Source organism: Periophthalmus magnuspinnatus, chromosome 8 (assembly GCF_009829125.3).
Source record: "Periophthalmus magnuspinnatus isolate fPerMag1 chromosome 8, fPerMag1.2.pri, whole genome shotgun sequence".
NCBI lineage: Eukaryota > Metazoa > Chordata > Actinopteri > Gobiiformes > Gobiidae > Periophthalmus > Periophthalmus magnuspinnatus.
Genome location: NC_047133.1, coordinates 13,190,061 through 13,202,767, shown reverse-complemented (window position 1 = coordinate 13,202,767; position 12,707 = coordinate 13,190,061). Strand labels below are relative to the sequence as shown.

Below are 12,707 nucleotides of genomic sequence, written 5' to 3'. Positions count from 1 at the left end.
TTGATTTGGCTATGGTTTGCTGTAGACTTAGTTTGTTTTGATCCTGTTCTAGTCCTGGTTCAGTCATAGTCTAGTCCAGTTTAGTTCTGGTTTTAGTTCCAATTTTCATGTGGTGTGTGGGTACAAGTGTTCCTGACGATGTTCCCAAGCTGCGGCGCCTTATCCCAACCCATCTGCTGGAGGTTAGCCCGAGTTGGAGCTTTAATGGTATGGAAGCCGTGTCCGTGCAGGTTTGCAGTAGAGGAATCCGTCTCGAGTTTCCCCTCCTGCGTCAGAGCGAGGGGCAGAGGCGTAGAGGGGCAGACTGGACCACCCGCTTCACACTGCTACCCCACCACCTCTGCAGGAAAAGGGAACGCCAAAAACAGGCTTCAAGAGGCTCTCTGAAAACCAGAATGCGTCAACGGATGGTGTTGCAGAGCATACCGCACTGATTGCTAAAAGACTTGCTGTGTAAATGATAGATTTGACTCGCTAACAAAACATATTAAAATATAACACTTGATGATGTTGTAAAATTTCCCATGAATATGAACTAAGCTTTGAAAATTTGGTCAAGACTGGTTAACCGCACTCCAGTCCTGTTTCAGTTTCTAGTGTCCCAGAAAGTCTAGTACAAGCAAATATATCAAAAAAATATCATAATTTGTATTTGTTATAATTTAGTTCTTCTGATTGAGTCCAGGTTAAGTTTCTGAATTTTGATTACAATCTTGCAATTATGTGATTTAAAATGTGATATTGCACTGCCTGATTTTCAAACTGACTAAAATGAAGTACAGATCTACACTTGTTATGTGCTATGTGCGAAAAGTGAGAGCAATGAACAATTTTTTTAACTGATAATATATCCACTATTTGTCTGGCTGTTGTAACCGATATTTGCCTATACCGATATTAAACTTTAAAAATCTATAATACAGACCAAATTTATCTTAAGTAACAGTGAATTTTACACATTTACTGTAAAAATGATAAAATACAATGTATTCATCTGGGATAAAAAGTCATCTTCTCATTTAGCCTGCTCAAAAAGACAAATCTGATGCACTGACGGCAAACTGAGAATGACACATTGGCACACAGACTTGGACAGTGCAGAAAAACATATGCTAAATTGCTAAAAATCTCTTCCTCTGATATCACCAATATCCCCAATAACTGATAAATATAGTTAACATTCACATCAATTTATTTTTGGGCATGCAGCTTTAAAACCGCTTCTTACTTACGATAGATAAAATACTATATTATTAGATACAGACAGCGAGCAATCGCAATGAGCAACTTTTACAATATACTGTATGAGGGAAAACACAAAATGTACTTTTGTGTCAGGTACTACTTCAACATTATATTGCCTTTCATGGAAGCGGCGTTGCCAGATTTCACACATAGAGCTATGTACCATTAACCATCAGAGCCAAGTTCAAAGAGGGGCCATAGGAGCCGGGTTTCCTCCAATCCACCCAGAGGGATTAACACCTCCACAAGCCAACGGACTCTCACTCACAACCCCCACTGACAGATACAGGGCTACTGCAGCAGGTCTGTGTCATAATAGATCACCTATTTTACAATTGATGAACATTGGCCAGTTTATAGATTTTTTGCAATAATTATTACTGTCACAATTTCTAAAGAACACACCATCCATTTAGTATTTTTAATTTGTTATTTTTTTTGGTTTTCTAACTGTAGAGTCATAGAGGGTCCAGATGCCTGAACAGCAAAATGTCTAAACCAGGAAAAAAGGACTAAAACCAGGTGTCAATTTGGAATACAAAAATTAACATATTATTTGACCCTGTGTGCCAACTATAAAATTCTGCAAGTTAGGTGCCTGGCAGAGGTGTGCTGTACCATATCATGTTCCCAGGGCGACCACCACCTTGTCTCTTTATTATTCCAGGGGAGCCACAGACAGAGCAGCTTGCTTTGGTGTCCACCTGTCTGTGCTGACGTTTGGACAAGTGCTGAGGTCTGGCTCTGCTCTGGTTCTGCTCTGCTCCTATCGACACCTCCCAAACTTACCAGAGTGCAGCTAAGCCAACAGGAAACCCCAGCCTGCTACCTCGCTCCCTCGTTCACCCGTATTTTGATTTAATAATGCTAATAATAATAATAATGCTGGGGGTTGATCAGCAGAATGGCATAATCTTTTGTGCTAATGCCTAAAAATAATGTCTATTTTGTATGTGTTTTAGAGTCTGCATAGTCCAGATACTGATTACAATTATCAAAATATGAGTTTTTATAGTTGACTAGTCAGAATTAGTCGATTCATTGATGCACCCCTAGTTCAAAGTGTACATTTTAAGCCTACCTGGAATCATTAATATTTGAGACAGAGATCTTAACTGCTAAACTAATCCAAGAATCCCATGCAGTTTGGAACATGTTTGTGCTACAGGGTTAGCAGGTATACTATTAAAATACATATTAAAATGAACCTATTATGCAAAATAGATTTTTCAGGTCTTTTAAATATGTTATAATTGTTTCCCTTTTCATTTACACTCTCTAAGTTATATTTAGAGTGATTCATGCATGTTTGAATAATGTTATACTCCTGCATTCAAAACATCATTGCTCCAATCAACCCCCGTTTTCACCACCACCGGTATAAGCCCACTGGTCTGTATGTCATCCTCCAATGATATTTACTTAATCGTTGATATGCGTAGGAATTTTCAGCGTCGCATAGTCATTTTCGTACAAATGTGGGGTTGTCAGCAGCCTAAGACTGGGGGTTGCGGTCTAAAAAGTTTGGGAACCCCTGTATAGCAGACAAACGCACAATATGTCTTCTTTAGGACAGGATAAGTTCTTGTTTGCAAAGGAAATTATTCTAGTTAAATAATTGTACTCTCTGTGATCTACTAATTTTGAGTATTCAAATTGTTTTTAAATTGTGATTTTGATTTATTTGTGATATTTTATTTTTCAGTCCTACATGGAAGTCTTTCTAACCAGAGCACAATGTTTACCAATCACATACAATAATGTCTTCGTTTTACCAGCGTCCACGCCCTGCTATTTCTCTGCATTCATTTGTGTTTGTCTTGTTAAGGTGACGCGTGGAGATGGGTTGGGTTTGGAGTCCGCAGTTGGAGCACATGTGTCCAATCAGGGCGTGTTTACAGTGCATCCTGTCTGAGAGCGCACATGACCCAAATGACTTCCATGCCGCGGCGACCACATGAATGTAGCCCGGCGCTGCTTCAGACCACATGAAACTCGGCCCAGACCCTGGTCCTGCCCTCTTCCCAGATCCCAGCTGTGGGGTCTGCGAATTGGGCTGCCCACATCCAAGACCCCTGGACATCTGTGGATGAGACGCGCAGTGACGTGGAAGAAGATGGGTCTGTTCTGTTGGATTATCGCGTGGCAAGGCAAATCCTTAATGAAATGCTGTTCCTTTTCATTTGATTTGTTTTTCTGAACAGAAATATTGGGGTTGGTTTCCATTAATGAATCAAAACAGGTTAAAGAAGACCTATTGTGCTTGTGTCTGCCACAGGGCTCAAGACTGCGACCAAATGCATTTTACCCCAATTTCTGACATAGACAAAGAGTAGCTTTAGTAAAACAAACGTGCACAGTAACCTTTGTAAACTCACTCCTCGCTGTGTCTCTGTAGACAACAGGTGCAGGGATGGCAGCTTCAGTAATAAAAGTGAAGCTAAGGAGCTAAGTGCATTAGCATGATACACTGACAGCATGTTAACAGCTGTACTACTATTCGCCACAGCCTCTGCTTTAAGATGATGGTGGAGTAGAGAACAAACTGTTACTCCTATATAAGACAATTCTTATTCAATTCTTTAGTTAACATTTACTCAATATATGATTTATTTTCAAGCCAGATCTGTTTTACAAATGACTTGCTTCTTGCTTCATGCTCATAAATAAATTGATCTGCATTAAACATCAATTAAATTACAATTGAACATTAATAAAGCATATACCCGTCAAGTTGTTACTTTTAATGGATAGCTGCACATCATTTGGACCAAAATGAGTACACAGTGCTGGGCTCTGAAAATGGGGGTTGATTGGCAAAATGGCATCTTGAAAATAAGTGATTAAAGAATACTAATGCTAAACTAATGCATGCATGAACATGGATCGATCACTCCGAAAATACAACTTTGAGTGAGTAAATGGTAAGGAGACAACTATAACTTGTTTAAAAGCTCCGAAAAGCCCAAATCTAAATGTGAGCTGCCTTCAGCAGGCACTGCAAATTCCAATAGTTGGTAACATCACGAAACACTGCCCTGATTATAGCCAGGTGTTACTGATGACAAACACCTCCCCCTCCTTCTCTTCTTTATTCCACAGGCACTGTCCAGTAGATTTGTTTGAAACATGGTTGTGGGTGGAGTTTAGAGTTTAGTCCCACTTCAATTAATTCACTGGTTTATCTCTGCTCAGTTCAGAGCATGATGGACAGGTGGATTACTCAGTCAAGGACACATATGGTCCATCCATATCAAAACAAACATGGCTGCTTATAAGGAAAAATATATTTCTGTATTTCAATTAACGAAATGCTAAACTCTGTTAATTTCAGGTGAGATCAATTTGATTTTGTTCTAAATGCTAGGTGACCAGTGATCTCCTTCGTTTCACATGCATCACTGAAATAAACTAGTCTGATTGGAGGCTCTATCTGAATTTAGCCTGAGATGCAGAGGAGGAGCAGGTGATCGGACTGGGACATCTTCTGTGTAAAATATAAAGAGGGAACCTGTCTGGATCACAGGCAAACTTGCCATCTGACTAAAGCAACTTTGAAAAGTATGTTCTGGAATAACATGACGAATGCAAATAGCACTTACATTTAAATGAGTTGTTAATCCTTGAACAAAAGTGATATAGGTGAGTTACAAAGATAAGTGAGTTAACATGTAAATACAGGAGTTATAAAACTTAAGAGGTAGCTGTATGTTAAGCCACAGGTGCATGATTCAATGGAAACAGAAAGTTAAAATCATACTTCAGAACATTCTCCATGGATATAGACATGGCATATGCCATGCTGTGGAAGACTTTAACCAAAGGAGCAACATGTCCATGGAACCAGGAAGGAAAAGTCAGGTTTGTGGAGATGCAAGCCAACCTAGCCAGCCAGAGTAAGAGAGTATGATTTTGCAAGTGCAACAGACACAGCCAAACATACTGTAGCTTTAAATTAAAAAGTAAATATTTGAACATTAATACAAATTAATTGAAACTTTTGTCCTTGCCTTAAGGAGGAGTAGGATGTGGCGTCTGATAAGCGTGAGTCATGAGGATAGGTGGGAATGTGAACGCTGAGGTCCAGGGAATCCCACTGAGAGAGAAGCTTCAGCACCAGCCACAGCCAAAGAATGCAGACGAGCAAAGCAGCTGCTACTACACACGCACACACTACACACACAGGTACCACACTGCAGGCTGACTATACAAGAACATCTTAGTTATGGAATGTGTGAGAATGCAACAAAAATGACAAAAAAAAAATATACGTACAACACATCAGCTTCAAGCACAATGTTTGACAACACAGATTTTTTGTAATGCTACACATTACATTTCTGGAGGTAACACATCAAAAGCAAGATTCTATGGAACAGAAAGAAGATTCTTCATGGAGATAAATACCTTTCATGGGGTTATTATAGCTAAAGGAGCAACATTTCCATGGAGACAACAAGCAGGAGGCCCTCCTCCAGGCCAAGTAAAAGTTAGGTTTGTGGAGATGCAAGCTTGCTCACATTAAGTAATATGGAGGAGTATGAAAGCGTTTCAGTGCAATAAAAACATTCAAAATGAAAAAAAAACCCAACATATAGCCATACCATATTTTAAGGAATACACTTGGCCTAAATTAGAGCTAACCTTACACTACAGAGTCCAGATGTATTTAAGACCAGGCTTAAAACCTTCCTCTTCGGTATAGCGTATGACCAGGTTACTTAGTGAGGGAGTTAGGGTTATTAAAACCCGGGATAAGATAAGCTGCAGTAGGAGTAACTAGCTGGGGGAAGTATGGCAACCTGAGCACTATCCTCTACTTTGCCCTATTTTCTCATCAGCAATGCTATTCACATGTTGTCCCCTGTCCCACTCCCCCTGTGGAGTGTATCTCTTTCAGATGCCCCGATGATAGTTGGACCTCCTCCTTGCCTGGCTCTCCTCCTCCTCGCCCGGCTCTCCTCCTCCTCATCTGGTCTTCCTCCCCCTCGCCTGGCCGATTTCTTATGTTGTCTGATTTTTCCTGTTGTGTCTGATTTTCCTGTTGTGTCTGATTTTTCCTGTTGTGTCTGATTTTTCCTGTTGTGTCTGATTTTCCTGTTGTGTCTGATTCTTCCTGTTGTTTTGTTTTTTGTGTCTTGGCGGCACGGTGACTGAGTGCCATCACTCATGTCTCACAGCAAGAAGGTTGGTTCGATCCCCGGGTCACCAGGCCTTTCTGTGTGGAGTTTTTTCATGTTTCTCCCCGTGTCTGGATGGGTTTCCTCCGGGTACTCCGGTTTCCCCCATCAACCAAAACATGAACGCCCTTCGAGACAACTGTTGTTGTGATTTTGGGCGTTACAAAAATAAATGAATTGAATTGAATTGAATTAGATATAGTCAAATAGGCTGTAATCACTCAAGTTCTATCTGCGAGAGAATAGTACCTCAATGTGAAAACAAAACATATGGAGATAACAACACAAAGCTAATGTAGTGCTAAATGCTAACCCAGCTCATTACCCTCTGTATCGTTGTAAAGCAGCAGTCTAAGCAAAACACGACAGAATGACAGAGCTCACTGAAGCCTTGAGCTCCAGTGAAAAAGGATGGCCCTTCACTATATGTTCTGTCTATATTCTAGTATAATAGCTATATTTAAAAAGGCACTGTACCTGACTTTTACGGTTTTAAAATTGTAACATTTTAATATTTTGCAGTGGTCCAAAGTTATTCCTCATATACCTTATGCATTCTGAACATCCTGATTATTCACCACAATGAGTTTATAAGCACTTTTCACAACTTTCAGAGGCCAGTGCGGAGTTCTGCTGTGACCCTAAAGCTAACAATAATTAGCATGCTCCCTGATTATCAGAAAATAAAATGAATTTGATGCAGATAGTACTGCGGACCTATGTTGGCCTACTGTACAGGCAGTTTATTATTATTATTTTCAAGGCTGTATTCTCAATATTCTCATTCTGCAAATCTCCAAAACACCAACTGCGTTATTATACATTTTTTGATATGTAACAAAAGTCACTCTTAAGTTTAAAGCACTTACAGTATGCAAAAATATAGTAAATGTAACCTCACAAAATTTACAGTGCTGGAAAATATGGAATTCAGAGTAAAACTATCAAAAATTATAACCACAGCCTTATTTTAAGTAAATATAGAGAATTTATTCAATAATGAAATAATGAGTGAACTGAAATGTCTTATAAAAATCAGAGCACTTGTATTAATATCCTCTTTCCAGCAGTCAGTGTAATTAAAACTATGATGTATTCCTCTTTGAACATATATGCAGCTCAGTCATAGCCGGTACATGTCAAAGAGTGTAGGTGCCAGACTGTTATAAAGTGACCATGTTCCACTATAAATGTTAGCACAATGTGGAGTGTGTCGGGAACAGCACTAACCACAGTCTGTGCAGTGGAGCCAGACCTATCTGCTGTCAATATCATCAGGCTACAGCTGCAGCCTACAGCCCTGCAGACACCAATGGGAGGGCATGATTCATTATTGAATTTACAGAGGGGGTATTACACTTGTATGGGGTATTAACGGCTAACACATAACATATTTAGATCACCATGCTACCTTTAAATTTTTTTTTAAATGCTATATTTGCTGAAAGCAATGTATTAACATGCCCCCAGGCTAAGTCACTCCCCCTTTAGAGTGGCATCACAACACAATCACCGTCCATTCTGCTGATGAAACTAATCCATATCGCATCAGGTTGTCAAGTTGCTGTGTAATTTTCTATCATGTTTTTGTATATTTATGTAAAATTGTTTTGTGGGAGCATGGATGACGTAGGCTTGTGGGCTAAGTACTGCACAGAATCTTACAGCTAACCATAAACAGGGTTCAAATAGGGCCTGGATGACATCTAAATACTCTTGAGGCATGTTTTTGATTAAGGAACAATGGTATAACATGATAGAAATCTCAAAAAAGTCGGTTTAACTACAAAATCAAAACTGACAAGAATTTGTGAACACCCTGATGAAGAGGTGAGACATAAAAAATTGCTTTTTTTTAAAATTCAACATCTATAACAGGTGTGCCCAAACTCTTTTCACCGAGGGCCATATCTTGAAAAATATTCAACACGGAGGGCCACAGATCAGTGGTCAATTCAGTGGATAATTCAGATGAGTGCATTTAACATACTTTGAATAAGGCTTGAAATATTATTATTAGGTCCGTATGACAATGCAATGTGATGTTATTTAGGTTATATTGGCAGGATTACACACATTTGCCATAAAAAGTACTGATTATGATAAATTAAGCCAGTTCAACTGAAGGTCTGGCCAATAAAAATTGCCAGGCCATAGTTTGGATATCCCTGATCTATACTTTCAAAAACATTACAAAAAATCAGTAAGAAAATTCGAAATAAGACACAACAACTGCAGTGTAATCATTTAAGAGTATAAAGTGATATTTCTGCACTTTGGTGGTTAATTTTCCAAACCCTTCTGGTTTTTGTGATGACCTAACCTCAACCAAGACACTTATAGTCAGGTTTTTGATGGCTTTTCACAATATTGTCTGATTATTGTCATCGCCAGATATCCAGATATTCAATTTTGTCAATATCTCCCACATTAACCCACCAATAGAAGAACACTGTTTGAAAACCACTACCTATCTAGCTAATCACCCCAACTTCATATTTGTCTAATACTCTGAAGTAGTTTCCACAGTGGCATGAGAAAACAAATGAAAACTGGCAAATCCACTGCTTCAGAGTTCAAAGCTGCGTTATTTGGTGTGGACGAGTGTTTGTTGTCACTCAGCAACAAGGAGAAGTGTGGTCGGCTAGGTCCTTCGTTTTGCTATTTTTCACAGCGGACTCACATTCTTAGCATTCCTTCAAGAGACCACGGCACTCCATCTTAAAGTCAAGTCCACGCACAGAACCATTCACAAAATCACAACGCACAAAAACGTAATGCTAAAGTTAGGAAGAAAGTAGAAAATTAAAGGTGCACTATGTAACTTTTCTGAAGAAGGGTCTGCCAACTGCTGTCGGCTTGCCTGAAATCTTCCACAATATTAGTGTTGTCACGAAACAAACATTTCAAACTTGATTTTGATAATAAGAAATAGATTTGTTAGTCAACACTGATTCTGATACCACGGTGATACAAAAAAAAAAGTCACTCTATTTAGACAATAGAATGTGATTTTCAACATTCGATTGTAGTACTTTCTTTTATATTACTGTGTGGTGTTATATCTGTGTAATCCCTCAGTGGTCCAGGTAGATTGTATAGTGGTCCATGGGCGTATACTAGTCTATGTGGTCTTATACTTGTTCTGATACAGCTCAAGATCACACTAAAGCTTCAGAAAAGGTTCATTTCTGTCCTGTGAATGTGACTTTTTTTAGTGACGATACCTGGTTTCATACTAGTTTTACTTACATCAATTAGTATCAGTCTGATTTTCGAACCTTTTGACAACCCTACACAAAACTATCTATCCTCATGGAGACAAACTTGTTACACCACCAGGTGAAGTTACAGGTCAGATCTGTGATGAGACGACCCCGCTCACAGTATGAATGCATATATTTTTAAAGGCACTGTACCTGATTTTTACTGTCTTAAAAATGTGAAAAACAGAACTACATTTTAAACAGTTTTCAGTGGTCCAAAGTTATTCCTCACTTACCTTATGCATTCTGGCCACCCTAGTTATTCACCAAGATGAGTTTATAAGTGCTTTTCCAATTTTCTTGGACCAGCGTGAGGTCTTGCTGTCACAGTAATACTAGCATACTAACACACACTTCCTGATTATCGGGCGATAAAATCCTTTCTAATTAGATGCAGATAGCACGCAACATATTTCAACCTTAAGAGCTGCTTATACAATGTATCTATACTGGTGCAAGACAAATTTAGCTCAAATACATGAGAAAAAAATCAGTGCCTTTTAGGTATTTTAAAAAACTTTGCACTGAATAAATGATTGATCGACAAGTTTAATGCCATGCTGCCATACATTTACACAAAGCAATAAGAAAAGTTATGTAGTCCACCTTTAATGAAGAAAAGCTGGAAATACACAAAGGAAAAACCATGGAAGAGGACCTGAAATTAAGCCAGACTGAAAATAAAAGACTTGGCACTAATCTAATCTGTTATTACTGAATACATACAACATAATGGTGACCCAATAACAAACAATGGGGCACCTGCCAGTCAGTGTGTGCTTATAAAGATGTAGTGTGCGGTTGAGAGCCAGTCGTGACAACAACAAATAATAAACAGGATATATAAGAGAATATACAGTGAGGTATAATCATACAGTTTTGAAAAATGTTAAGTTACACATGAGTTAAGATTTGACTTGAGGTTTGCTAAAACCAGTGGTGGAAAAAGTACTAAAAATTTGCTCTCAAGTAAAAGTACAGTACTGGTCCCAAAATTGTACATAAGTAAAAAAAAGTATGCAAGAGAAATACTACTCAGAGTACTAGTTACTAGTTTCCAGAATTTAATGGCATTTTAAATTAGTATTTTACATAAACTCTTACCGTTTAAAGCTGAATTTTGTCATTTCAAACCACAATCCACATATTCTCTGAGCTCTTACCAATCAGAGCATGTGATGCACTGCTGTTATGTCTTTGTCTGTTTAAGAAGGAGCAAAGACAGCAGTGAGACAATTGTAGATCGGAACAGTTGAGGTTTGTGCTGTACTCACTACTCATATGATTTAAAAGTAACTAATTACAATAACATGGTCATAATTTTTCTCGATTACAGTACAAGTACAGGTTTAAGGTTTACTCAAAAAAAGTACAATTACCCCAAAAATCTACTCACTTGAAGGTGAGTTACTTTCCACCCGTGGCTGCAACTATTATTTTAGTAGTCAACATGTCAGCATTATTTTTTTCAATTTGTGAATTTTGATTTTCAAAAGTTTTAACCAGATTAAGGTAAAAAAAAAAACCAAACCTGAAGACTTACAGATAGAGAAAATGTATGAATAAAGCGAATTGCAGATGGAAATCACAATGATTTACCTCTAATATAGCTGTTTTTGTTCAAAATCATCTTTTGCCATGTGTTTTAGAGTCCATTGCTAATCAATATCAGTATAGTCCAGATAATAATTAGGCTAATGATTAATACAATTGTCAGTTATTATTTTAATAGTCACGATTAATGCCATTAATTATTACCCATTTACCACTTTTGTGACTATTGATAGTTCAGGTCATTATAAAGGACATGTATTTACACAATAATAATATTTTCCCTTAAATTACAAAGTATGTATAAGCTACAAACAGTATCTGATATTCTAATAACATTTTTATAACATATTTTTTCATAGTTAAATTAAGTAAAAAATGTCCTCCTTTCCATAATAAAAATATAAAGTTATACACTATTTCAATGAGCCCATGTTTATATAAGTTATTTCATATTTAATGTCTAAAAATCTTGTTAGCTTTCGAGCTATCTAGCCTCTGTTATGAATCGCCGTAGCCATTTACTACTATCAACGGTACGGGCTATTTCCAAGAACAGTAATATAGCTTCTTCACTACTCAAATGTGTTGTATTCGCAAACAAAATAATTTATGAAACAAATAAATGCTTGAAGTCCATAAAATAGGTGTAAAAAGAAAAGCAGTGTAAAGAAAGAAGCCGACAGACAGACAGCTCCTAAGTCATTGAGCATTGGTGCCCTCCAGGAAATAGACGGCGCCTTTGTATCTCCGGTCTATGGGGAAATGCAAGGGGATTTAAAAAGCGAAGCGGCGCTAGCTACCTGTTAGTCGCAGCTTCACCGGGCCATTCCGCCGGATCCCTTGGTTCGACATGTCCCCCTTCGGTTCCGACCTTCACCGCAGACAGCAGAAACGTCTCTCTAAACGCAAAAAATCACTGGGTTTTGGCAGATCTCCTTCAGTTTTAGACAATAATGGAGTCAGTGCATTGTGGCCCGGATGTGGAGTAGTAGTGGACTGCCATAACGTTCGCTGCTGCTGACAACAAATACCGAAAATTAAAAAGAAAAACGAAAAGAAAAAATAGGACCAAAGCACCGTTGCAACGTGCATTTACCACAAATACATCTGCCCGCGTCTAATGTGTAAGATATAGTTCTGTTGACTAAAAAAAGCGGTAGCTATCGGGGTGTGGGTTCACATCTTCGTGCGCTCTGGAGCTGACGCCGTGCTCGGAGCGGGTCCTCCTCTGCTCTGTGGCCGTTGGAGGAGAGCGGAGCCGTGGATTGGAGTCTGGAGGCGGCCGCAAGGAGATCACCGCTGACGAAAGCACAGTTTGGGGGAGTGAAACATTTTTTGCTCCAGCAGCTAACATGTGGCACCTCACTACAGTTTATATACAGACAAGACACAGGGGCAGGGCAAGTGGAGAGGAGTGAGTAAGGAGTTGTGGATGTATTTTGAGGTTATTTAAGACGTGGTT

General features: G+C 38.6%; 1 protein-coding gene across 1 annotated transcript in view; it reads right to left on the bottom strand.

Moving 5' to 3' along the window:
* Positions 1–12,540, bottom strand: part of LOC117374576 (E3 ubiquitin-protein ligase SMURF2) — a 67,642-nt gene extending 55,102 nt beyond the window's left edge. The window contains exon 1 of the mRNA XM_033970742.2: positions 12,046–12,540. Within this exon, the coding sequence (XP_033826633.1) occupies positions 12,046–12,097 (52 nt within the window). The 5' untranslated portion in view covers positions 12,098–12,540. The remainder of the gene's footprint in view (positions 1–12,045) is intronic.
* Between the last annotated feature and the right edge of the window lie 167 nt (positions 12,541–12,707).